Genomic DNA, 24,568 nt, shown 5'->3' on the forward strand with positions numbered 1-24,568 from the left:
ATTCAACGTGAAGTCCAAGTTCCGTACATAATCAAGTTTAATTAAATCTTTATTAAATTAAATAGTAATGAATTGAACAATGTTGTTACCATTAACGTGTTTAGACTCACATTCTCTTAATTATTACGATAATAGTAATGCTAACAATGCTGCTTTTTTTATATAATATTTAAAATTATTTATAAATCCTCACAAACTCTTAAATAGGAAGATAATGTGCGTTAGTATATTCGAATTCACGTTCTCTTGCACTGGCAGCAATATCAATACTAATGAAATTAGAGATTTAATCAACAATTCAGGTGAAATTCTTTCCGCTAGATCAATAACTTATTTGTTTTTTTAAGCAGCCTGTTGGGTGGATATTAATTTTATTTTATTTTTTAATTTGAACAAAATTTGGTCTGAATATATCTAAAATATACTTTTTCTGCAAACAATGAATTAAGCATTTAATTAATCCAAAAAAGGCAATTAATCAAGCAAATGGCTTTAATTTGAGCTAAGCAAAAAGGTAGGCAATAAAGGCCAGTCAATACGGAAAAAGAACCAGTGTCAAGAAAAACACAAGCTCTATCATTCAACCACCCACCCAGCGGCCAACGTGAAAACAAAGAAATTTCAAAAGCATAAATAAAAGAAGAAAAATCCCAATAAGTCAAATAAAAAAGGAAATCTGGGAGGTTTTTATTGAAGGGCCAGTTGTTTGTATTATTATTATTATTTTTTGTATACGTTATCAAACAAACTCATTGAACTCTTAGCCCTCTCAACTTCCCTTTTTTTATATTCTTCTTTTTGTTCTTTGCTTTTCTCGCTCAAATCTCAAAAGGGTCTTTTCTTTATTTCCCTCCAAGTTTCTTAAATCTATTCTTCTTTGGATTCTCACTGTTGGGTTTCTTTCTTTGATCGTTACAGTATAGAATTTGAATGCTGTTTATGCATTCAAATTCCGGAGCTATCAATTTCTGAGTTTGATGGGTTCAAGGTATTTACCATTTTTCTCTTTCCCCTTTTGGGTTTTCCTTTTTAATCTGGAAATTAGGTTTTTTTTTTTCTGTTTCATATAAAGTTTGATTCTTTGCTTGTGAAGATCAAGTGGGTAAATTATCTAGCTTTGGGTCTTATCCAGCTGTTGTTGAAGTATAAGTTTTAGATATGGATAATAAAATTTTCTGTATTTTTTTAAATAAAAATAAGGTGCCGATCAGTACTTCAAGTATATGTTACACTTAATGCTGGTATTAATTAATATATATAAGTCTTAACTTGGTAAGTTACCCTTTTTGCTTGATAACTAATTTAAACCGGCTGATCTAGTTGTCTTTAGTATAAAGAATAGGTTTTTGTTTATGAGTAATATCAACTCAGAACTGAATCACAGAAGGTCAAGTATCGGGAAACTTAGTGTGGTAATTATTTCATTCTAAACATCTTGTTGCTTGTAGGTATAAGTTTAGATTGTTCTACAATTTTATTTTTTATTTTTAAATTCTGTTGCTTTTATGATTATGTATATATTCTTTTGTTACGGTGGGTAATTTTCGTAATTGTGTAAAAGGAGAACAAAGATTAAGCTTAATTGGGTTTAGGGCATGTTATTTAGGGCAAATTTCTCCAATCAGCTGGTGTTGAAACTCATAATGTTGTAAAGAAAGTGTTGCAAGTATTTTCAATAATTTAGAGTTTTTTAGTCAAAAGTGAAACTGAATGTAACCTAGAAGATGATTTTCAATTCCAAAAGCAACTAGGAAACTGAACTGAAGGTTTAGTAGTGCTTGTTACTTAAACGAATACTGTTGTTTATATGCTACTTTGCTTTCCATCAGAATCTTTTATGATAGGAAGCTGGAGTACTTTTTATCCTTTAAACACTCATGGCTCCTTCTCTGGGTTTCTAGGTCCTTTATTTTTCTCTGATTCGTTATGCCTTCAAGTTGTTGGCATTATTTCTAGCAGCAACAAACTATTGGTGCTGGAGCTCGTATAATATGAAAGATAGATATATGACTACTTAAGCATTGTTTATGCCACTGTTACCGTCTATCCGTGATCATGTAATGTACAGTTTTCTTTTTGGATCTCAAGACTGAGTCTTGGATATTTTTTTTATTTGGAAGAACTTTGTCAATAGGTGCATCTCTAGATTCTCCTGATGGTCATTTTGAAAGGAATCACACCGAAAACAGCAGTATGGTTTCCCTTAAGTTTCATGAGCCAAATGGGGTGCTAGATCAGGGCCATCAAGCCTCTAGTCCAGTAAGAAGAGATGTTAACAGGTATTATTTAGTTATTTAACTGAATTTTCATGCACTTGCGTGATTTATTTTGCTTTTGCATTTCTAGGAAAGCTTCTCATATTATAAATTTCTACTTTATGGTTCTCCTAATTTAAGTTTCTGAATGTGGGATGATATATGGTTTTATTAGAAATTCTTGCTCCTTCTCAGCCATTTATTTGATTACACCCTGTATACAGCTTCTCTAAAAATGCTTCTAATGCATAAAAACAACAAAGCTTTTTTTTTAAAATGAACTTTACAGCTTTGTTACTTGAACTTTTCCCCATTCGTTTTGAATGGTAGTGTTTAGGTAGGGAGAAGAGAGGATGGAGAGTGGAAGGAAGGTGCCTGGAATGATAACCTTCACTCTAATTGCCACTTAAGTTTCGAACTGGATTCTGCTTCCAGATGATGTTAAGTTTTGAAGGAATGAAACTTGACTGTTATGTGTCTTGAAAGTAAAGTGGGAGTATCCTTCAAAAAAAAAAAAAAACAAGTGAAGTGGGGGTATAGTTACCGAAATTCTAAAAGTGATATAGGTCTTATCGTTCCCCAAGTGTTCCAGTCCCCTTCTCCGTCCCTTTTCTATTCTTTTAAGTGGCATGTGAGCTTCAGTAGGTTCAACATGTTTTTAGCTTGCATATTTTGTTGGCAAATAAAATGAAGTGCAATAGTTAACAGTGGTTATTGACCAACTTGTTCTGTTAATGTAGGTCATTATCTGGAGTAAAGTTTCTTGAAAATGATGATTTGGATTTGGAGGACGGTAAGTTGGAAAAGGACAGGAATAAAACAGTACGTAGTAACAAGGCCGTTAAAATACAAAATCAGGCATTATTATCTGGCCTTGCATATTGCTTATCCTCCTGCAGTATGATACTGGTAAACAAGTTTGTTCTCTCTGGCTATGATTTCAATGCTGGGATATCCTTGATGCTGTACCAGGTATTATACTGACACTGATATTCAATTGTTATGATAGGATTTATGTTTTTGTATCGTAGCAGCAGACTTTTATGTGTGATTCAATAAACCAGTTAAAAAGTGTTTCCAATCTCATTACAAGCTCTTGACTCTGTCTGCCTGCAGAACTTTATATCCGTTGTTATTGTGTCTATACTGAGTTCTATGGGCCTAATATCGAGAGAGCCGCTAACATGGAGGTTGATTAAAGTCTGGTTACCTGTAAATGTCATATTTGTTGGAATGCTTCTTACAAGCATGTTCAGGTATGAAGTTAATTTCTTGTGTCATCATCTAGGTGAATCCTTGTTTGATTTTTTTTTATATATCCATCAGCTGAAAGAATATTTAAAATTTCTTCCTTGTAATTCTGTGCATGTGAATCAGTAACCTGTTACCATTTGAAGAAATTAGTCCCCTTTTGCATAACCTTATCAAGGCTGTTTCATGCTTTTGTCTTCGGAGCAGTTTTCAGGCTTTATTTCTATTGTATATTTTTTTATCTCAAAAGACAGGACTACCAGGATAATCATCCATCTTAATAGTTGAATAGTACCTTGTTTAGGTATTGCCACTTTTGTGTTGAGGTTTCTGTTTGAATTTTGAAAGAACTTTTACCTCTTGTTAATTAACCAAAAAGAAAGATGAAAAGACTTGTACCCAGATTAATTTACCTTATAAGTTCCAACTGAAATCAACCGGACGATACTCAATATAGTCTAAATTGGTTATTTAGAAAGCCTAAACTATGTGGACTTTGCAGATGGTTTGGTGGTGAAGGCTGTGGGTTGGAGAAAGACAAAGAGAGAAAAGGATGGGAGAAAGGGATTTTAAGTACTTGATGAATTTCATTATTGCTAGCCTTATGGTCCAAAGGATGTACTGAATCTATAATATCAAAAGAGTCTCACTCTGTGATGCTTGCTGATGGTCTGCAATAAAACCTTTACATATGAAAATGAACCATGTTTCTTGAGATAGTCTTTTGCCATTTCTGATTCTGTCTTTCCTGCTCTTACCACACATTCATCTTAGCATGTGCATTTCAACTACAGTCATCTTTTGATATGTTGCTTCTTCTTAGCCCAAACATTTCATACCTTATAACAAAGTAGGCCTGCTGTCCTAAAGAACCCCCCTTCAAACTCAAAGGATATCGCAATCATGCAACACTGTTGTTGCACTTTTCCAATTAGGTCACCGAACCTTCATTACATGGTTAGCAATGCATCTCGGCATCTCCATCAATCATCATGACTTTTTTGAATTATGGCCCCTAGGTACTTAAAGTACTCCGTGATTGGTATCCCTTGACCATCAATTTGATCACTTCTTGATTGTTATTCCTTATTTTACTTAACATACACTTAATATACCTAGTATTCGGATATATGTTTGATTATATAGTTTCTTAAACAACTCCTGACCATGGTCTATAGCTTTTGCTTGTACTTGTTACTTTTCCAGAGATTATCTTAGGTGGAGGTAGTTGGAACATTCAGTTGTTAGTGCTTAGCCACTGTTAGTTGCATTTTTCTTAAATGTTATTTCCTTGAAAGACATGCTGTCATGAATAATGGTGGTGAAAGCTCAAAGTAGTGGATTCATATTTATTGTAGCCTGACTGCAATTTTTGTTGCTTTATGCAGTTTGAAATATATTAATGTAGCCATGGTCACAGTCTTGAAGAATGTTACTAATGTAATTACCGCAGTCGGTGAAATGTATTTGTTCAAGAAGCATCATGATAGCAGAGTGTGGGCTGCTTTGTTCTTAATGGTATGCTTATTAGATTAGTTAATTTGAGAAAAGAGAATACAGGAATGAGAAAAATTTAATCAACATGTTGCTCTTCTTATTTTAGCTTGATATTGGATATCATAGTTTATATCATTTCCTTTTAACTGCTTTCATTTTCCATCTGCAATCATTTTCCGTAAACACTTCTGTTAAATAAAGAAATAGTTTTAACTCATACCACTACTTTCTAGGCATACTATGTCATGGTGCTTTTTGCCTTTTTCCTTCTATGGAAACTTCAAAAGATTTTCTCATGAATTGAAGTATCTATAGCAAACCTGGTTATTTATTATGATGGTCTTATCTAACAGAGATATATTTTAATAAACATAATCAATCTGGAAAGTAATCAGCTTAACTTGATTTTACCTTTGTGTAATTCTAGAGCACTTATCAAGTTGTTTCCATAAGAAATCAGGTTACTTTGAAGTTGGTCTTATCTAAAGGAAATTGTCTTATTACATACTCAGTTTTGAAGAGTAATCAGCGTAACAAGAGTTTGCTTCTGGATTGTGCAGATTGTTTCAGCAGTTTCTGGAGGGATAACAGACCTGTCATTTCATGCCATTGGATATTCATGGCAGATTGTAAACTGCTTCTTAACTGCATCATATTCTGTGAGTATATAATGATATTGCGTGAATTATGAAAAAGGATGTTTTGTACTTAATTTAATAAATTCTTTAGCCAATTTCTGTTCATAAATCTATTGCTAGTGTTTCAATCTTCATTTGTTGTCTGGAAAAATAAAAGCCTACTTGTTGTACAAAGACAGGTAAGCTAAAGTATAACAGGATTAAATATCTACATGCAGACATGCAATATGTTAATAATGGACCAACCTTTTTGTCTCGCTTTTGAATTTTTTTATATAGATCTTGAATTTCTTTGCTATCTATTTCAGAATAATGTACTATGAGATTAAAAAGAGACATCATTTGGTAATAAAGCAACTATCATGTTAACATACCAGTACTGGTATTGTCTTTGCCTATATAGTGCAAAATGTCATGTGCATTAGTAATCTTCAATATGATAAGTGCCAAAAACCTTAGGAGTGTAGGTAAGATCTGTAGTTTGTGTTAGAGAGTGTAAATGAACATTTCTTGGTGAAGCTTCTTTTGGCTGAATGTGCAGACACAGTAACGGTTATGTAATAGTTGAGACTTGAGATGTTTAAGACATCCACGTGTCATATTTATGGGGGTCTAATGCCCTTTTTTTATTCATTAGGGTTTTTGCTGAAGTGTCAATTACTTGTGCATCCTAAACATGTAATCAGTTGTGTCTTGAATTTCTATTTTCAGTCCTGAACTCTCAAAAGTGGACTATGATATTGCTGAGAGTTCAGTTTGTTGGTACTTGCTATATTTAGTATTGGACTCATGATATCTTTCCTCCCATTTATACAATTATGGATTGCAGCTTGTTTATTCATCTCTAGTTCATTCATTTTCTTTTAAATCTAAAATCACAATGATTGATTGTTCATTTATTTTTTACTGGTGCAGTTGACTTTGCGTAGGGTCATGGATACTGCAAAGCAGGTCACTAAATCTGGAAACCTAAATGAATTTTCAATGGTCTTGCTGAATAACACACTTTCCTTGCCGTTGGGGATTCTTCTTATTTTTGTTTTCAACGAGGTTGATTATCTCTACACAACGTGAGTGCTTTTATCCCCCTATCTTTATTCATGTCAGAACTTCAAAGCACTATATTTGCACTGTAAACAAACAAATAAAGATGTCCACTCTTTCATGGTCTAATGTTTTAATTCACATGATATTTGTTGGATTCTATTAGTTTTCAATCTTTGTGATTGGTTCAAAATATAAATAGCTTTTAGCATAAATGCTTCCATTTCTAATTTTTAATCGAGTGATAGTTGTTTAATTCAATATCATACAATCAATAGTTAAAGGGAGATCCACCCCAGAGGGTGGGGGCAGGCGGGGTGTTAACAATTTAGTAAGTCCTTGAGTCCCCCACTTCATGCTGTGTGTAACAGGATACATTTGCTTTGTCGCTGTTGATTTGAGAAATATAACAAAATTAAGTCTTAACATGTCCTACATAAATTATAGATGCTGCCTTTGATTCTTGCTTTAGATACTGCTTGAAGAGTTGAGAGATGACTAGTTAACGGCACCATGGGGTGTCTGTCGTTTAAAGGGCAATTGCTTGTTGCTAATGGGTTGTGTCAAGTGTAGATCCTAAACTTGAATTGGCTTCTTTCCTAAACAGTATTATTTCATCAATTGTTCAATTGTGGCCCACATTTCATATAATACTGTACCTTTTCTTTTCCTTCTATGGTTTGCGTTCACCGGCCATAGTCATTCACTTCAATTTTTCATTAGAACTTTAAACTTCTTCTATTCTAAAAGTTTACTGTTAGTTTTTTGCTTGGACGTTTCAAAGCTTTTCTATTAGTTTTTTGGACCATCAAGGTGCTATCTCATGTTATTTGCTTTATTTTTGTTTATTTTCTTTACTTATTCTCAGCCCTCTTTATTCTAACTTTGTTCTTTATAAAACCAAAGATTGCATCAGCCAAAGTTGTTTGATTCATCAAAATATAATTTTGTGGATCTCTTCGTCATTCATAAATCCAAGTTCTTAAAAACCTGTCTCCAATTTTAATATTCCCAAAACAAACAAATTCACCCAACTCTTCCTACAACTTATTTGCTTGTAGATGATGTTGGTATTGATGCAGTCTTTTCTTATTTCAAACCTTCTTAGTAACATTCACCATGCAAGATTGTTTTCCAAGGACCAATCTTTTCATGCTAGGATTTAAATAGCTCAGTTTTAATTTTTGAGCTCAACAAACAAGTGCAGCTTAATTTTCAGACTTAGATTTTATTGGTTGAACTGGAATGAAAACCCATGCCATCTAGTGAAATAACCCTCAACAACCAGTTTTGACTTTCACTTAACTATGAATTCTTGTAACTTTTCTTAGAGTTCTTTGGAAGCTCACTATCTTTAATTTACTTGACAGACCGCTTCTAAGAAGGCCTGACTTTTGGTTGGTAATGACATTAAGTGGATTTTTGGGTCTGGCGATCAGTTTCACTTCAATGTGGTTTCTTCATCAAACAGGTGCTACCACATACAGGTAAGATGAAAAAGGGCTTAAAGGCCACTGCACATAGTTACATAAGCATTTAGCTTTGTACGAATAGACTGAAGTACCTAAGAAACATTTCTAGTTTTTGACAGTGTTACAGTGCATAATTTCTAGTTTAGCAAAGTGCAATTTCTTTGGAAGTTAGGTTATGCTAGACAACTAGAGTACAGGTCATTGACTTATACTACACATGTTTTCCGTAGTTTACAATTTGACCCACTACTGCCAGCTGAATACTAAGCCTGCGTTCTTTAAAATGTGGATTGGTTTATGGAATGAATGCCAGATCCACTGAAATTACATTAGACTTGTTTCATTAGTGGTTAAAATGTATCTATATTTGTTATCTGCAGCCTTGTGGGATCATTGAATAAAATCCCTCTCTCTGTTGCCGGGATTGTTCTTTTCAAAGTCCCTACTAGTTTGGAGAACTCTGCCAGCATTTTCTTTGGTAAGGCTCAAGAATCCAAAAATGTTATCATCATCAGACCCGCTTTAACATTTCCCTGATCTCTTCCTTTCCAAGTTCCTTTCATAAGATGCCATTGCCATTGCATTTTGCAGGTCTTTTGGCCGGAGTTTTTTTCGCGAGGGCCAAAATGCGGGAGAAAACTCAATCTTAAAAGACAGTTATAGTCAATTTTAAAACTAGTGGCCAGCGTTTACCCCTTAATAGGCCTACAGAACGTGAATGATTAGTCATTGGGCTTTCTTCCGTGGATACCTTGGAAACCAAAAAACAAAAAGAGTTATAATAGCATGTATATTTATACAGTGGATGCATCCCTCTTGAGTGAAGGTTTGCATAGTGTGTAACATGCACCCTGTCAACTTTTGAGTTTTGAGCATTGTGGGAGTGGTGGAAAATTGGTTCCCAATGTAAGTGTAGTTTTTTTAATTTGGGGGGGGGGGTGTTTAACTTTGAGTTTTTAGCATCTGTTTTTGATGCTAAACCAAAGTTTGTTGTATCTTTATCGGGGACCTTATTGTTTTTCTTATCCTTTGTATTTTTACTAATTCTTGAATGTAATCAATGCATCCTTTAGTCAAACTTCAATTTAAATGAAAGAAAAAAAAAAGGGTTCACTCACATGATATCTCAATTATTTTGCATATACAGAGTGATTCATTTTTAATATATAGTAATAGCATAGACAAACAAAAACTAGTCAACCCTCTAACTAAAAATTGAAATTATGAGATGTTGAGCTAAAAAATATATGAAAAAAAAATGTTATTTATTATCTGATTTTGAACTTACAGTAAATAAATAAGGTGTTCTTGGAGTTGGGGGAATTGAACTGAGGGAGGGGTGTCAACATTTTAATATCCTAATGACTTTACTGGAGAGTATTTGCCCCCAAAACTAAATCTAATAATTATTTTTAATTTTTATTGTTTTGAGGTAAGTAACATTTTGTTATTCTTGAATTATAAGATGTGGTGTAATGGTTATTCACTTTGTTCTTCAATAATAAGATTAAGGGTTCAATCATTGCTCATAGGAAAAGAGCATATTTCATGGTTAATTATTTATTTATTTCTAGAAAACACTTACGAAGAATGGATTAATCATTGTGGTGGACACTCTATTTTCGACAAAAAAAACATTTTGTTATGGTTCATATATTAAAAGTTAAAATATGTTTTAAGTAATTGTAGTTTGTGTATATTTAAAATTTAGTCCTTTTTATCATTAGGGATTTAATTATTTAAAATTTTAGGTTTAATATCAATAGAACATTATGGCATGTTGACAATTAGCTCTGTTACAACTCTAGTACAACATATCATGAGTGATTTCAAGCATTTGATACAATAAGAAAATCAAAATCGGATGGTCCAAAGCGGGGTATAAATTGGCAAAAGAACCGAACATTCCCCAAACTAGAGAGGACGGTGACAAAACTAACACTAAAATCACTCACAAAAGTAAGACTACATACATAAGCAAAATTATACATAAGCAAAATTAAAAAGTGTACTACAAGAGTAGACAAAAACTTCTAAAAGTGAAACTTATTAAACAATAGAAAAACAAATAAAAAAATATAAAACTTAAAACAATATGAATTTAAACTGATTCATGAAATCATTTATCATTCTGAAATACTCTCAAAACAGAAACAGATTAAGAAGTCAACAAAGAGCTACTCACTTTCTAAAAAAAATTGTCGATGGTCGGTGATGTTTCAGTAATGATAGGCATCATCATCTGTCTCTCACTACTTATAAAGACAACAAATATATCCACAAAGTGAATGAAAAGGAGAAAGAAAAAAAGAGTTTATGGGCAGGAGAAAAAGGCCAGGACAGTAGTTAGCCTGAACGCTATTACTACTGCTAGACAAAAACAAAAAGATAAGAAATAAACGACTTGGAGAAAAAAAATTAAGGTTTTTTGTGTTTTATATCGTAAATGTTAACTCCACTAATATGACATTTTGAAATTTAAAAAAAAAAATTACTTGATAGTCATATAACAATAGGTTATGTTATAAAAAGAATATTCACTGAAGTAAAAAAAAATAAAATTCTTAAGGTAAAAAATCTCACCGGTTCCTCTCAAATTCAAAATTAAGCAAATTGATCCCTATAAAAACTGGAAGCAATTTAATCCTATCAATTTCTAAGGTAATCAGACAATTTAACTTTATTTTTGCATTTCTTTAATTGACATAATAATAAATTTAACCTATATTATTGATCAATTATGTTAATTTGGTCATAATTCTAAAAAAAATTCAATAAATTTATCTTTTTTTAACACTTACACACTTGTCAATTTCATCCTAATTCTTAAAAATAAAATAAAACCCAATCAACAACCCTCACTCATGCTGCCATCCATCACCATTTTTGCATCAGACCATGCTTCACAAAGTTGAACCCAGTACTCCAAAATCTAAAGCTTCATAGGCTTGTTCATTAGTCAAATGTAATTTATTATTGCAATGGATGGAACTTAGAGATGAATCAAAAGTCATTGCAAACATAAAACCCCCAAAAGATAACTCTTTGAACTTCACTGTTCATGCCAAGAATCCAGAAAACCCACAAGGGATACATGATTTACATGAACATACAAACACATAATTTCTAACTCTGAAAACATCACAATACAAATATAACCATAATGATTCACAAACAAGCAAGGAGCCATATATATCCACTCACAAAAATAAAAAATCGGCTGTTTCGAGTTGGGATTTTGAAAACAAAGAAGGTTTTGATCTTTTAAAATATCATTTTGGTTTTTATTTTGGACTTGAGGAATACATGAGTTCTAAATTTGCTTTCTGCAGTTGAGGGAGAAATGGGTTTACTTTCTTTGGCTGAGGAAGAAACGAAGACGAGATGAGAGAAAAAACATTCAAAGGAATTAAAATTAAAAATACATAAAATTCCATGTATATTTTTTAATTTGCAGATAAATTTTTTAATAATTAGAATCAAATTGACAAATGTATGAATATTAAGAGTTAAATTTTTTAAATTTTTTAAAATTAAGACTAAATTTACCAAATAAATAAATATTGAATGTTAAATTGATTATTATACCAATTAAAGTTATGTAAAATTGAAACATTCACACCGTAATTAATTTTGTTTAATTGCTTAATATCGAAATTAATAAGAATTAAATTTCTTCAATTTTTCAAAAAATTAATTTATTTAATATCGAAATTTAACAAAAATATAAAAGCTTAAAATCTATTTTAAACATATAGTGATATTTATATTTCGATATTTATTAGTAGTAGGATGGGCCTTAATATAATAATAGAAAAATTTTAACAATATTAATAATTAAATTTGTAATATTTATATTTTTAAATTTAATATTTATTAATAAGTTTGGTTAGGTAGATTTTGTTTTGGGTAAACTATATTAATAGTCATCGAAATATTAGTGTTTTTTTATCACCTGATTATGAAAAGTTATAAGATGGTTATTCAATTATAGTAAATTTTTTTTGATCACCCAACAATGAAAAATTACAAATGGTAACCCAACTATTTAATATTGTATTTTCTGGTCACCAGACAACTTTTAAAATTGGCATAATAGCAATATTAACTCTCAACATTTATAATTATGTCAATTTAATCTTGATTTTAAAAAAGGTAACACTCAACATTCACATATTGTGTAATTTGATAATTTTCTTTTTTGCAATTTTACTTTTCTTTGTGACATTGAAGGTTAATTTCAAAAGAACGAGAAAAGATGAATTTTGAATTATTATTTTAGATTTTTGAGTGTTAATCAAATTTAGTTTATAGATTTATTTTTAGGGGTTTTAAGTGAAAGGATCACAAAGAAAAGAAAAATTGCAAAAAAATCCAATTACACAAATTTTGAATGTTGAAGGTTAGAATAATTTTATTTTTGGGATTTTAAGTGAAAAGATCACAAAGAAAAGAAGAATTGCAAAAAAGATTAAATTACACAAATTTTGAATGTTGAAGGTTAGATTTTTATAATAAAAAATATAATATATAAATATTGAGGGTTAAAATTACTATTATGATAATTTTAAAAGCTGTCAACGTTTGCAATTTGGTGATAAAAAAGAAAAATTGAATGATTGGATGACCATTTAATAAATTTTCACAGTTAAATGACCAAAAAAAATACTAATAGATGGATGATTATTTTATAATTTTCCATAATTAGAGGGATCAGAAAAGAAATTTACTAATAATTAAGTCACTTAATTAAACGGAAGGGTCTTCTCCCAAGAGCAAAGCACAAGGTTTCAGCTCCAACGACATCGTTTCGGAGCAGTAGATCCGAAATGGAAGCCTCACAGTCGCAGGCATCAGCGAACGCAGCCCTGAACCCTCACCCTAACCCTAACAGCAATTACACAAACAATAGCAATTCTATACTGTCATCGACGCCGGTGTGGCCCACAATCGACGGTCCGTTGGGCCTGTCGGAGGAAGAATCGTTAGCCTACGCTCGGAGGTTCTACAAGTTCGGCTACGCGCTTCTGCCTTTTCTTTGGGCCATCAATTGCTTCTACTTCTGGCCTGTTCTCCGTCACTCTCGCTCCTTCCCTCGCCTTCGCCCCTGTAATTTCACTTTCTTCTCACATTATTTAATATTTCCTTTATTTGTTTATTTAATCGAGAATTTTTCGATTTCTTTTCCAAATTCTTGTTGCTGCTTTGATGTTTTTGTCTTTAGCGAATTGATTAAGAATTTCAATTTAAGTTGCTATGTAGTAGATCAATCTATGGAAATCATAGGATTTATTGGCTGTTGTTGCCTTTTACCTTCTTTTTTTTTTTTTTAGCTTTTGACTTGAGAATTCATATGGATGAAAAAAATTGTAAGGTATACTTAAAATTTTAAATAATTAAAATTGAAAATTTAGTATTTTTGAATAACTAAAGTACGTGGTTTTACTTGTCTATTGAACAATTATATGATTGAATGTAAGTTATATTTAGTTATTTGCTGATCACAAGTTAAATACATTATTATTATTAAGTAAAATTTGAGCAATCAACATGCAAACGCTAGAAGTATTGCAATGAATATTTAGACTAATAAGACTTTAGTCTATTTATTTAAAGTTCACAGTTTGGTTAGTGAAAGGCAAAAAAAGAAGTTATAATTGTCTAAGACAAACTCTTTGGACTTGAATTTGATCCGTTGATATTGTAATAATCATTTGCATTTAATCTAAGTTGGTTTGGCCTACATAATTTCAAGTTAGTAGCTATTGGCTCTTTATAGAATCTATTTGGAACCAAGTAAATAGGAGCTTGTACATTGTTTCATTGGAACCCAATAGCCTTATTTGAAGTCCAACATTACAGCCTGGAATGTTGCCCAGAATTTGGTTTACCAATTAAAATGATTAATAGGCAAGGTTAAAAGCCATTCCATTTAACTTATTCTGCTCCATATTGACATTACTGAGATGGAAAGGTAAATTGTTTAGTGTTTCCTGACAACTGATTTCTCTATCCTTTCTCTTGGCTTATATGCTGTGGAGAAGTAAACTAGTTTTATACTGCATTGACCATAGTTTCAAGGAACTTGGTATGTTCCAATTTGTGGCATGTTATGGGAATGAGTTACATCATCCAGTTAATATGTGATACAAAGAGATAGGCTTATTTGGAATGCCACTAAGAATTGTGGTACCACAAGTCTTGAAGGTATCAGAGGCACCTCACCTTGAGGTTTAGAAGGTGCATTTGCTGTTTAGTACTGCACCTTGACATTGTCTAGCCATGTGCCTGAGCCCTTTGTAGCGCAGTTAAAACACAGATTCTACAATGTAAAGTTGTCTTACCAAACAATTTAGCCTTTGGGAAGGTTAAAGGTTCTTTAACAAAATCTTTTTTATCCTTTTTCTAAACTTCTGATATATATTGTTGGATTGTTGGGTTGACTTAGGGTGGGTTTGAATGGGCGATTGGGTATGGTGCGGTGCGTTTAGCTTACTTTTTATTTCACGCAACAGTATCGCTACAGTATCTAATCTCACCACCACCGCTATTTTTACACTAACCACAAGTAAACGCACCGCCCATCCAAACCCACCCTTAGTATGCAGTCTTGTTGTCACTTTGGTGGTTTTGTTGGTAAAAGTAACTTGAAAGACCATCTTTATGGAGTATACATTTATAAACAGTGAAACATAAATGTTTAGCGAAGAATCATGTGGTATTGATGCATATGAATTGCTTAAATTTTTTGTTTTGTTTTATTTTGATCAGTACAAGAATAACTAGTTTTTTGTGTACGTAAGGGTTTTCCTTGAATGTAAGTTGGGAAATGCTTTAGTCGTCCACAGTAAATTGTTAAAGGCATATACCTTGATGCTAGGTGCATCACTAAATAGAATAAGCATCATGGACCTATCAAGAAGAGTTGCTTTTGATCAGGCACATGACTTCTGTACTTGGGTGCAGTTTCTATTTTGGTCAATCGCAGGGACAGCTCAACTAACTAAAGTGTCTAGTTGATCTCTTCTTTATCTTAGTAAAAGGACAATATCTAACCTCTATAGAAGACGGATATATATCTATAATATGCTCCTTCACTCACTGAGTGTTATATTTTCTGTGCATTGGGTGATAGAAGGCTTTTAGCTAAGAGTGCGCCTTGTACTCTTGAATGTTTTGCATCTAAGTTTATACTTGAACTTTTTGTTCTCCATCAAAAGTTCATATACTTTTTCTCATGGCGTGTGTGCGTTTTTGTGATCTATTTTCATTATATACAAAAATTGACTGTATACATCTTATTGCCGAGAACCAATCATATGCATATACGTGTTACACATGCAAGTCCAAACAAATTGCCTATATTGTTTTAAGTTATACTCTTGAGACATTAAAGAAAAGGGGGCTCTTTTAGTAAGATGGCATGATGTACCTCTTCTTTTCAGGGGATGGGGATGATATTGAGAAAAATATCAATATTCATGATTCTGTTGTTTGAACAAAATCAATCCTTTAAATTTCCCATGTTGTTCTTCCAGGCTCTATACTTTTTTCTTGTGAAGTTTGGGATTTATTATTTATTTGTTCTAATAAATATTTGTTTTTGCAGATGTTGTGTCATCAGCAATTGGGTTTTCAGTGTTTTCAGTTATTTTGTCTTCATGGGCATTGACATTTGCCATAGGAGGAGAACATCTCTTTGGTTCTACCTGGGATCAACTGGTAATGTATAACGTTGCGGACCGGTTAGGTTTGACAGGTTGGAGCTAGTTTTCTTCCCTTTCAAAATTTTATGGCTGCTAGCTTTTGCATTATCAATCCCCAAACTATATTTTGAAAGAAGAAAAAAAGAATCTCATTTGAAGTCAACGTGTATATTCTGATTGTTGAACCAATTATGCTTTTGTAATCAAAATTGTCAAATTGTTTGAGGCTTTTGGGCTTAATATGTAGAAGGAATGCATTAAACATGAGAGCCTTTTTTCTTTTCCTTTGTGCTTATGTGCCGAAAGACTTCTTTTTTTCTTGTTGGTGTGGGATTAATGCATCCTAATTACTTTCTTAAAGCGCTTGGCGTGACACTTACTCTTGGTCTAGTCTTATTTGATAAATTAGATTTGGGGTTGTATTATGATTAGTAGTGTACGTTAAAATATGGGGTTTAATCTGATTTGAATCATGGTTTTAGATTACCATTGTGTCACTTTGCACCAATTCCATCATCAAACTTTCATATTCATAATGAACTCTTATATACAAATTGTCAAATAATGGACAAAATGGCTGTTCCACACTCTAGTGTCACTTATCTTACTTCACGTACAAGTTCTCCCATGGAAACTTGGATCCTTGTGTAGAAGATTTTCATGCAACATTTGCAAGAGAGACAATTTGAAATAAAGGGTCTGTATAAGCTAATAACTTTTTACGTGATAAACAATTAAAGTACAGCAAAACACTATATGCAAAAGGAAAAAGGCAGAAATCCCAATTTCAAGTTTTCAACCCTGATCTGCCCTCACTCCCCTGCGAGGTAGAGATATACAAGCCACAAATTTTAGATTCCAAAGTGGACCCAAAATTAAAGCTTGCCACACAAACTTTAATTACACCGAAAAACACAACATGAAGACCAAGGTTTGCCAATAGGAGTGAGGCAATCTCACCTTATCCACACTCCACCCACAATCATTTATCCAATTCATCATCTCTTCTTTCCACATCACTAACTTATCAAATATCCCCAATCACAAATCTATCATACTGAATGATTTTGTCAAAAAATAAAATTAAAACGCCAATTAAGCTTCATTTTCTGTGGTAAACAATTAGTCCCATTTGTCGCAATGGCAGCCATGAACTCCAGCGTTTTGGCATGCAACTATGCTATCTCAGGCAGTGGGCTTAATGGAAGACCCCCTCAGTGCCTTCAGTTGCTTCCCCAGTTTTGCCTGGTGGTCACAAGTTGCCAATGATCAGTGCCCAACAACAGGGTAAAGTTTCAGGTTCCAAAGAATCAAGTGGCAATGAAGGAAGAAGAGCTGCTATGCTGTATTTGGCAGCTACCCTTTTCACCACAGCGGCTGCTTCTTCTGCAAATGCTGGGGTCATTGATGATTACCTTGAAAAGAGCAAAGCTAACAAGGTATGTTTGCTACGAAAACTGTAAACTGAAAAAAAAAATATCAGTCAAACACGGTAGGGGATTCATTATTTTTGTGTTAACATAGATTAGGGTGAGAAAACGCAGGAGTTGAATGACAAGAAGAGGTTGGCCACAAGTGGAGCAAACTTTGCAAGAGCATACACTGTTCAATTTGGCACCTGCAAGTTCCCTGAGAACTTTACAGGATGCCAGGATCTTGCAAAACAAAAGGTTCCAACTCGCTTTATCTTTGTTTTTTTACAGGTTTAGGGTTGATAACGATGATATTTGAGCATATATATATTGTTGGTTTTGTTGATGCAGAAAGTACCATTCATCTCTGATGACTTGGCCTTGGAGTGTGAAGGGAAGGACAAATACAAGTGCGGTTCCAATGTTTTCTGGAAATGGTGAAGACATCCCAATGTAATTTTCTCAATTTTCTCTGTATTGTTGTGCTATTTAGTGAAACACCCAGAGAATGTTGTGGTATTTGTTGTTAAACAGAAGTATGGTGCTGAATAAACTAGTGAAACACTTTCCAGATGGATCTTTCTTAATTTTGCGGTATTGGTTCACCATGATGCTTATTTTCATATGTACATATGTATGTTTATCCCCATTTGGTCCCTATAGATGTGTATGTATATTAACTAAGCAAATATCATACTCATAGCTTTTAATATAAATTAGCAGGCATCCATAAATATTATATACCACCATATATGACATACATTTGTTACACAAGTGATAAATTTAAATCAACCCTAAACCATATTGCAATACAGTTATAACCAGACAAATCTGGAAACCCTAGCAATCACAACTACTCAAATGAATATTATGTGTTTTGACAAAATTGCAGTATGCATGGAATCTTCATATCTAATCTGAGAAAATTGCAGTATCCCCTCCATCCACAACCCCACTTTCATGAGCAAATGAAGCTCAGACTAATGATACTTGTGAAATGATTCACCTTTAGAATCCAGTTTGTTCAGAGCATCCATGGTTGTGGGTGGAAGTGAAATTTCCGTATGCAGTCAGGAACGTACTCACCTCGAACTTGAGCCTATGAGCAACATGTTGAGGAGCCATTGTTCTGCAAGTGAGGACATGGCAATGGAAACACAGCATTTGTACAACCTGAAACAAACTCACAGTGCCATGCCGCGTTCGGGGAAAGTCCAAGTAAAGTAACATTCTTAAAGCATAACCCTTCAAATGATGCGCCGCGAATACCAGCCAGTACTGGTGCCTTTGTTGAATTCAAACTAACAATGTTACTAATGAAAATCCCCCTTATTTTAGGAATGGCTTTAGGATCCCATCTATCATCAGGGTGATCATTCGAGCCTCTACTCAACCTAATAGGAATTTTGACTCGTTCCATCATTATATTCCTTATGGTGATATTTGCAATGTATCCCCCTCTACCCTTGTCAGTTTTTATACGGACCCCAGCTGCCGAATTCCAAACATGCATATTTTCAATAGTTACATTAAAAATCCCTCCAGACATCTCACTACCAATGCCAACACCTGAACAAGTTGGTGTAGTGCCAGAGATTCTCCTCACTTTTATGTTTGAGCTTGGTCGTGCCATTTTGATGCCGTACTGGTCCCATCCACTTTTTATTGCTACAAGATCATCTCCACTCTCAATATAGCAGTCCTCGATACATACATTGGTACTGGAGTCTGCATAAAGTTAAATGAGGATGTTGGAAAAGATTTTTCCATTATGAGATTTAGGTTGCTACAGATGAGATACAATAGGGAATAAGGTACACAAGAAGATGGAGAATGAGACTGGCACACCTGGGTCTATTCCATCAGTATTTGGGGCACTAAGGGGAGCCAATATTGTCATGCCCTTAACAACTACATTGCTGAAGGAAAAAGAACAAAAACTAGATATTAGTTTCCTTCCTGTAATTATTATAATTGAGAAAACTGTGATAAGCAGCAATGGGGCACTAAACACAATCTCAAGTTCTTTTTGTTTTGTCCTACAAGTGAATTTGGGGTGTAAATATTGAAATGAGAGGAGGTAAATAGTTGCGATATCTTTAGATATTAATCTTCTATCTGTTAAAACTGGTTTTACTACTCTCTTTTTCTTTTCTTTTTTTTTTCAGTTTTGCAAACAATATCAAGCATAAAGATGTGCATCTTATCCTCTTATTGGATCAAAATATAAAAGCTAGCAAAATAAATAAATAAACAAATGAAACTAGATGAACTACTACAACTTAGAGATCTCATACCTACAGTAAACGGGATGAATCGTCCAAAATGGTGAATTCCGGAAGGTTAAGTTAGAGATAAGAATGTTACGAGAGTTCATCAGTTCTACGAGGTGGCCTCTTGTGTGGTTTAGTGTTCTGTTCCACCACAATTCCCACCAAATTCGACCTTGGCCATCAATTGTCCCGTTATTTCCTACAAAACTAGGACAACTCATCACACATGCTTGATAAACCGTCCAAATCAGATACAAGTTTCATGGTAGAAGTTGGCATGGTAATGGTAAATTTTTTAAATAAGGTAAATGATGTCACTAGTCTAGTAGAAATAGTAGATCAAAGTGCCATTGTTCTTTTCAATATAATGCCTAAGCATGCATAACAAAGGCATTGATTTTGTATTACTGAAAGCAAAACAAAACAAACTCCTAGGATGGCTTCCGTTGAAGTACCATCCACTAACAATTTTTTAGCTGCTTAAGATCCCATTGAATATTTACTGAATGTTTAGAATAAGTAGATGATGTTTCTATCAGTGGTCAGCTAAACTTAAAATATAAAATATTTCTGTCAAATGAATCAAACTGCAAAATGTAAATCTATAATGCCATTTCGGGGTAGCTTTAGCTAATTCAACTAAAGGAATAATAACATGTCAGGAAATAAATGCAATGCTACTTCACACTCCATATAAAATGATATCAAGGTTATGCTTTTCAATGTACTAAAAATGAAGAACACCTAAATAGTACTCAAGGGGAGTCCATTTACACTCAAGAACTAGTGGAAAGAAGATCCATTTAATTATACAGGCAATGAGAAAATTATGTTTTCTGTAAAGACAGAAGTTTGGTTTAGTTCTCGACTTGTTTACGTAAAAGCAACAACTCTTCTTTCTCTTTTCATATTGTTAAGAAGAAAAAAAAAATACCTGTAATAACAACATTGGTAAGACCATCTCCATGAATAAGGCTTATGTGTCTTCCTCCCAATCTCTCTCTCCCTCTACCATAAGAAGGCAATGGCTCTACAATAGGCCATTCCTCAGGGTCCTATTATTCACAAACACAAGAAATTAAAACCCGGCACTTTTATATCTGATCATCCACATATCACCACTACATTGCACTTATATCTGGCACAAAGTTGATAAACAAATTAATGGAGTAAGTAAATTAGAATGACCTAATATCTAACTTATTAAACAAGCTGCTGCGTAGCATTAACAAAATTTCTAATTCAACCAACTTGATTCACCAAAACAAACACATATATCTTGATTGGATCAAAACATTCATGGCATTCTCTTCCTAGAGTCAAATCTATACAAGAAAAACAGCTCAATATAAACTGAAATGAGAAACAAAATTTAGACGGCACAATTAATGGGGTCCCTTTAGTTGAAGTTGCACATCAGCACCACCAACCAACTTTGTTTCACTAATAAAGAAAAAGGAAAAAGGGCTATGAGAATGATCAAAGCATGATAAACATGACATGGCCAAACCTAGCTATGTTTCAAACGAGCAGTAATTGAAAATCTGCCCTCTCTTTTCACCTAACTTTTAGGTAAAGGCACTTCTCTTTTTCTTTCACCTATTACAAAGCTTCATTTCTTCCTTATTTTTCGGCTGACAATGGGGAAAATGGGCTTTCATTAGAAAGGCTAAGTACTGAGAGACTCAAAGAAGAAGAAGAAAGAAAGCATTCATACAGGGGAAACAGAGTAACCCACACTGTTTTTCTTTTCTATTTTACGGCATAATAATCCCCCACAATTCAAAAGACTATGAAAGAAGCTTATGCTCAGTACCCAGTAATCACAAAACTTAATTTTTCAGGTTCCAGTATAAACCAAATAAATTAAACAACTTGAAACAGAGCATAACTGACCTGAGATCCTAAGATAATAGCACCCTGTTCAAGAAACAATGTGAAATTACTAGTGAGATTAAAACTTCCGGTTAGCCACTTTCCTTGGGGGACATTAAGCTGAGCCCCGCCTTTCTCACTGAAACGTTGCATGTAATCTAATGCCTTCCTAAACGCCGCCGTATTAGACGTTTTCCCATCGCCAACTCCCCCGAAGTCCTTCAACGACATAACGTGTTTCCTCTCTGGAAACTCACCGAAAGTTGCGACGCAACTTCCGGGGTCGAAATCGGATTCGAAGTCGAGTTCGGATGATCCGGGAACGGGAAAGAGTGGGAAAGGAAGAATAATAGCTTTTGGAGAGATTTGAAGACTAAGGATTGCTATAACAGTAAAGAGAAGAACAAGGAAAGCCCAAGAAGGCTTCGTGAAGTAAACCATTATCGCACCATAATTTGACTTCTCAGATTCCATTTTTTTTATTGAATTTGGATTGCTGTAAATGAAAGAATCAAAGATTAAATTTATCAAACAAAAAATGGAATTGGGTTTTGCTAAAATTTACAAATAAAATAAAATAAAATAAAACAAAAACAAAAGAAATGTATGGTTTAATGAGTGAGGAATAAATAAAACAGTGGGCTGTTCTGTGTTATTCTCTGCATGCGTTAGAAAGAAGAAGATGATGAAATGAAAAGAGAACGGTGGAAGCTGGGCTCAGCGTACAGAGCCATCACGCGTATTTTAGCAAACACGGCTTAAAATATGAAAGGATTAAAAATATTGTGTGGGTCCGTTTGGAAACTAAAATAAAGTTTTGGTTAAGTTCTGTTATTAGTCCCTATACTATGCGTTAGTTGTGAATTTAGTCTCTATTCTTTAATTTAATATTTTTAATCTATTTACTTTTCGAATTTCAAAATTATAGTCTTGATCAAATGGTAGCTATTAAACATTAAGTCGAGTTTTGCTAATTCAAAAATTTTACGCAAGATACATATTATCACATCTAATTTAATTGTTACTATTTAGATCAAGACTAAACTTTTAAAATTTAAAAAATATAAAGATTAAATTTGATTAATTCGAAAAGTACAATAAATAAATTTGATAAAAAGAATACATGAACTAAATTCATAATTTTGGTATAGTACAGGAACTAATTGCATAATTTAACCAAAAATTTACTTTTTTGGATCCGGTTTGTACGGTTGCAAGAGGTGCAACTGAGGAAGACACGTGGAGAGAAAAAACATATGATGCTTATGACCAATAGAAAACTGCCACGCGTAGATTTTGAGTGCAATATTGGTAAGCCCGTGTTTAAGAAAATGGCGTGACGCCGCCTGTCACGGGATTCTTTTCAAAGTTGTTTTCCTATTTTCATTTTTTATTTTTTAAATAATTTTAAAAAAATAAAAGAAATATTTTAAGAGGGTGTTTTGTAGCGTGTTTGCGGTGCATGGAGAGGTTTTATTTATTTATTTATTTATGATCTTTTACGAGGAATCGTGATCATACACGTGGTACACAAATTACTGAAATTCATGGCCTCTATCATAAGCCTTTTAGTCTAGAATTATTTTTTAATTCATGATTTGGCCCCTTAAGTATATTATTTCCCATTTTGGCACCTAATCTTTTTTCCCAATTTGGTATGTAAAGTATCAATCAATTCCCAATTGAGTACTTAAAGTATGCCTTTATTATATTTTTTAGTCAATTTCTTGACAAAATTTTAAAAAAAATTATAGCCAATCATAAAGTGCCACGTGGCATCTTTATGTAAACAAATAAAGATTATTTATAATTTTTTATAGAATTCTAAAATATATAATTAGAAATTTAAAAAAAATCAAAATAATATATGAAAAATAAAAAATGTTATAAAAATAAAAAAGTATTTAAATTTCAAGTAATTGCAAAAAATAAACTTAAAATTTAAATGCATTTTTAGAATTTTAGAGTTATATATTTTAGAATTTTATAAAAAAGTTATTTTTAAACATTTTCTTTTTCTATAATTTTTACAAATTGTTTACCTTTTTTTTATAACTTATATGCTTTTTTTAGATTATATATATTCTGATTTTTCTATACATTTATTTTCATTTTTTATATTTTTAATGTATATATACATTCAATAAAATAAAAATATTTATTTTTTTACATAAAAAAGTCACATGGCACTTTGAGATTTTTTTTTAACTTCCGTAAAAAATTGGACTAAAAAATATAATAAAGATATACTTTAAGTACTAAATTGAGAAATGATTGATACTTTAAGTATCAAATTGAGGTAAAAAGAATTTAAATATTAAAGTGATAAGTGACAAAAATGAGTATTTTTTAAAAACCAAATTGAGAATTAATCCTATTAAAAAATAATAAAATAAATACAATATGTTACATAAAATATTTTTTAAAATTTTATGTATAAAAAGTTATTAATATATTAATATTATGATGCGGTACACAACTATTATTATTATTATCAACTATTACAAAATGCCTTTCGGTGGAACAAGAAGAAAAGAGTACTTTTGACTTATTATTCCTTTTGCTCCCTTTCTTTTTTGACTTCTTTTTATTTTTAATATTTCTTCTACGGTCATGACAAAAAAGTGTTACAATAACTATCCACAGTATATTAGCAATTAGACTTTTAAGAAGTGATGAGTGCTTTTGCCTCGTGATTTATTAATGGAGTATTTGGGTATTTATATATGTTATTATAGTTTACGATATGATTCTATTGTTTTGTCTTGACTCCGTCGTTCTTAATGTTGATATTCCGTGCGGGCTTCAGACTTGCGGACACGTGTCTCACTTTAGGTCACCTGCGAAGCATGTAGTCCTTTCTATTCCTAGTATTGACATTCCGTATGGGTTTCAGGCCTGCTGGACACGTGTTTCACATTGGGTCGCTTGCGGAGCACGTGGTCTCCCTTTCTACGCGCTCCTTGAATGCATGTGAAATGAGACCATGGCCTTCTCTTGATTTGTGCGAGCTAGATCCACGAGTTAGGTCCATGAACTCCTTTTATTGTCCTCTTGTGATTTGTCTCACATTCAACCATCTGTTGGGACCTATCTGGGTCACGGATAGGTGACTCGGATCCTATCTAAAATTTGAGTTGGTGAT

The 24,568-nt window shown here is 32.8% G+C and overlaps 3 protein-coding genes and 1 pseudogene across 3 annotated transcripts; 3 read left to right on the forward strand and 1 right to left on the reverse strand.

Annotated features, from left to right (window-relative positions):
- The first annotated feature begins 542 nt into the window (after positions 1–542).
- LOC107935805 (GDP-mannose transporter GONST1) lies at positions 543–9,274 on the forward strand. The gene is made up of 10 exons (XM_016868425.2): positions 543–988; positions 2,121–2,279; positions 2,996–3,227; positions 3,372–3,511; positions 4,895–5,024; positions 5,564–5,662; positions 6,557–6,711; positions 8,056–8,172; positions 8,538–8,635; positions 8,749–9,274. The coding sequence occupies exons 1-10, from the start codon at positions 978–980 to the stop codon at positions 8,805–8,807; spliced, it is 1,200 nt and encodes a 399-aa protein (XP_016723914.1). The 5' UTR covers positions 543–977; the 3' UTR covers positions 8,808–9,274.
- A 3,646-nt stretch (positions 9,275–12,920) lies between these two features.
- Positions 12,921–16,127, forward strand: LOC107935803 (probable gamma-secretase subunit PEN-2). Its single transcript, XM_016868422.2, has 2 exons — positions 12,921–13,266; positions 15,767–16,127. The coding sequence occupies exons 1-2, from the start codon at positions 12,987–12,989 to the stop codon at positions 15,925–15,927; spliced, it is 441 nt and encodes a 146-aa protein (XP_016723911.1). The 5' UTR covers positions 12,921–12,986; the 3' UTR covers positions 15,928–16,127.
- A 693-nt stretch (positions 16,128–16,820) lies between these two features.
- Positions 16,821–17,862, forward strand: LOC107935802 (photosystem I reaction center subunit N, chloroplastic-like; annotated as a pseudogene).
- A 94-nt stretch (positions 17,863–17,956) lies between these two features.
- Positions 17,957–22,162, reverse strand: LOC107935801 (probable polygalacturonase). The gene is made up of 5 exons (XM_041091757.1): positions 21,445–22,162; positions 20,483–20,603; positions 19,573–19,747; positions 19,124–19,194; positions 17,957–19,003 (listed from the first exon to the last, which is right to left on the reverse strand). Exons 1-5 carry the CDS (start codon positions 21,895–21,897, stop codon positions 18,375–18,377), a joined length of 1,449 nt encoding a protein of 482 aa, XP_040947691.1. The 5' UTR covers positions 21,898–22,162; the 3' UTR covers positions 17,957–18,374.
- Positions 22,163–24,568: the final 2,406 nt, after the last annotated feature.

Source organism: Gossypium hirsutum, chromosome D04 (genome assembly GCF_007990345.1).
Source record: "Gossypium hirsutum isolate 1008001.06 chromosome D04, Gossypium_hirsutum_v2.1, whole genome shotgun sequence".
Classification (NCBI taxonomy): Eukaryota; Viridiplantae; Streptophyta; class Magnoliopsida; order Malvales; family Malvaceae; genus Gossypium; species Gossypium hirsutum.

Coding starts and splice junctions, on each gene's coding strand:
- LOC107935805 (XM_016868425.2), top strand. Junction 2,280..2,995: donor GTAAGAAGAGATGTTAACAG/GTATTATTTAGT, acceptor CTGTTAATGTAG/GTCATTATCTGGAGTAAAGT. Junction 5,663..6,556: donor TCTTAACTGCATCATATTCT/GTGAGTATATAA, acceptor TTACTGGTGCAG/TTGACTTTGCGTAGGGTCAT.
- LOC107935803 (XM_016868422.2), top strand. CDS start 12,987: ATGGAAGCCTCACAGTCGCAGGCATCAGCGAACGCAGCCCTGAACCCT. Junction 13,267..15,766: donor CTTCCCTCGCCTTCGCCCCT/GTAATTTCACTT, acceptor TTGTTTTTGCAG/ATGTTGTGTCATCAGCAATT.
- LOC107935801 (XM_041091757.1), bottom strand. CDS start 21,897: ATGGAATCTGAGAAGTCAAATTATGGTGCGATAATGGTTTACTTCACG. Junction 20,604..21,444: donor CTATTATCTTAGGATCTCAG/GTCAGTTATGCT, acceptor TGTGAATAATAG/GACCCTGAGGAATGGCCTAT. Junction 19,004..19,123: donor TACTGATGGAATAGACCCAG/GTGTGCCAGTCT, acceptor AACTTTATGCAG/ACTCCAGTACCAATGTATGT.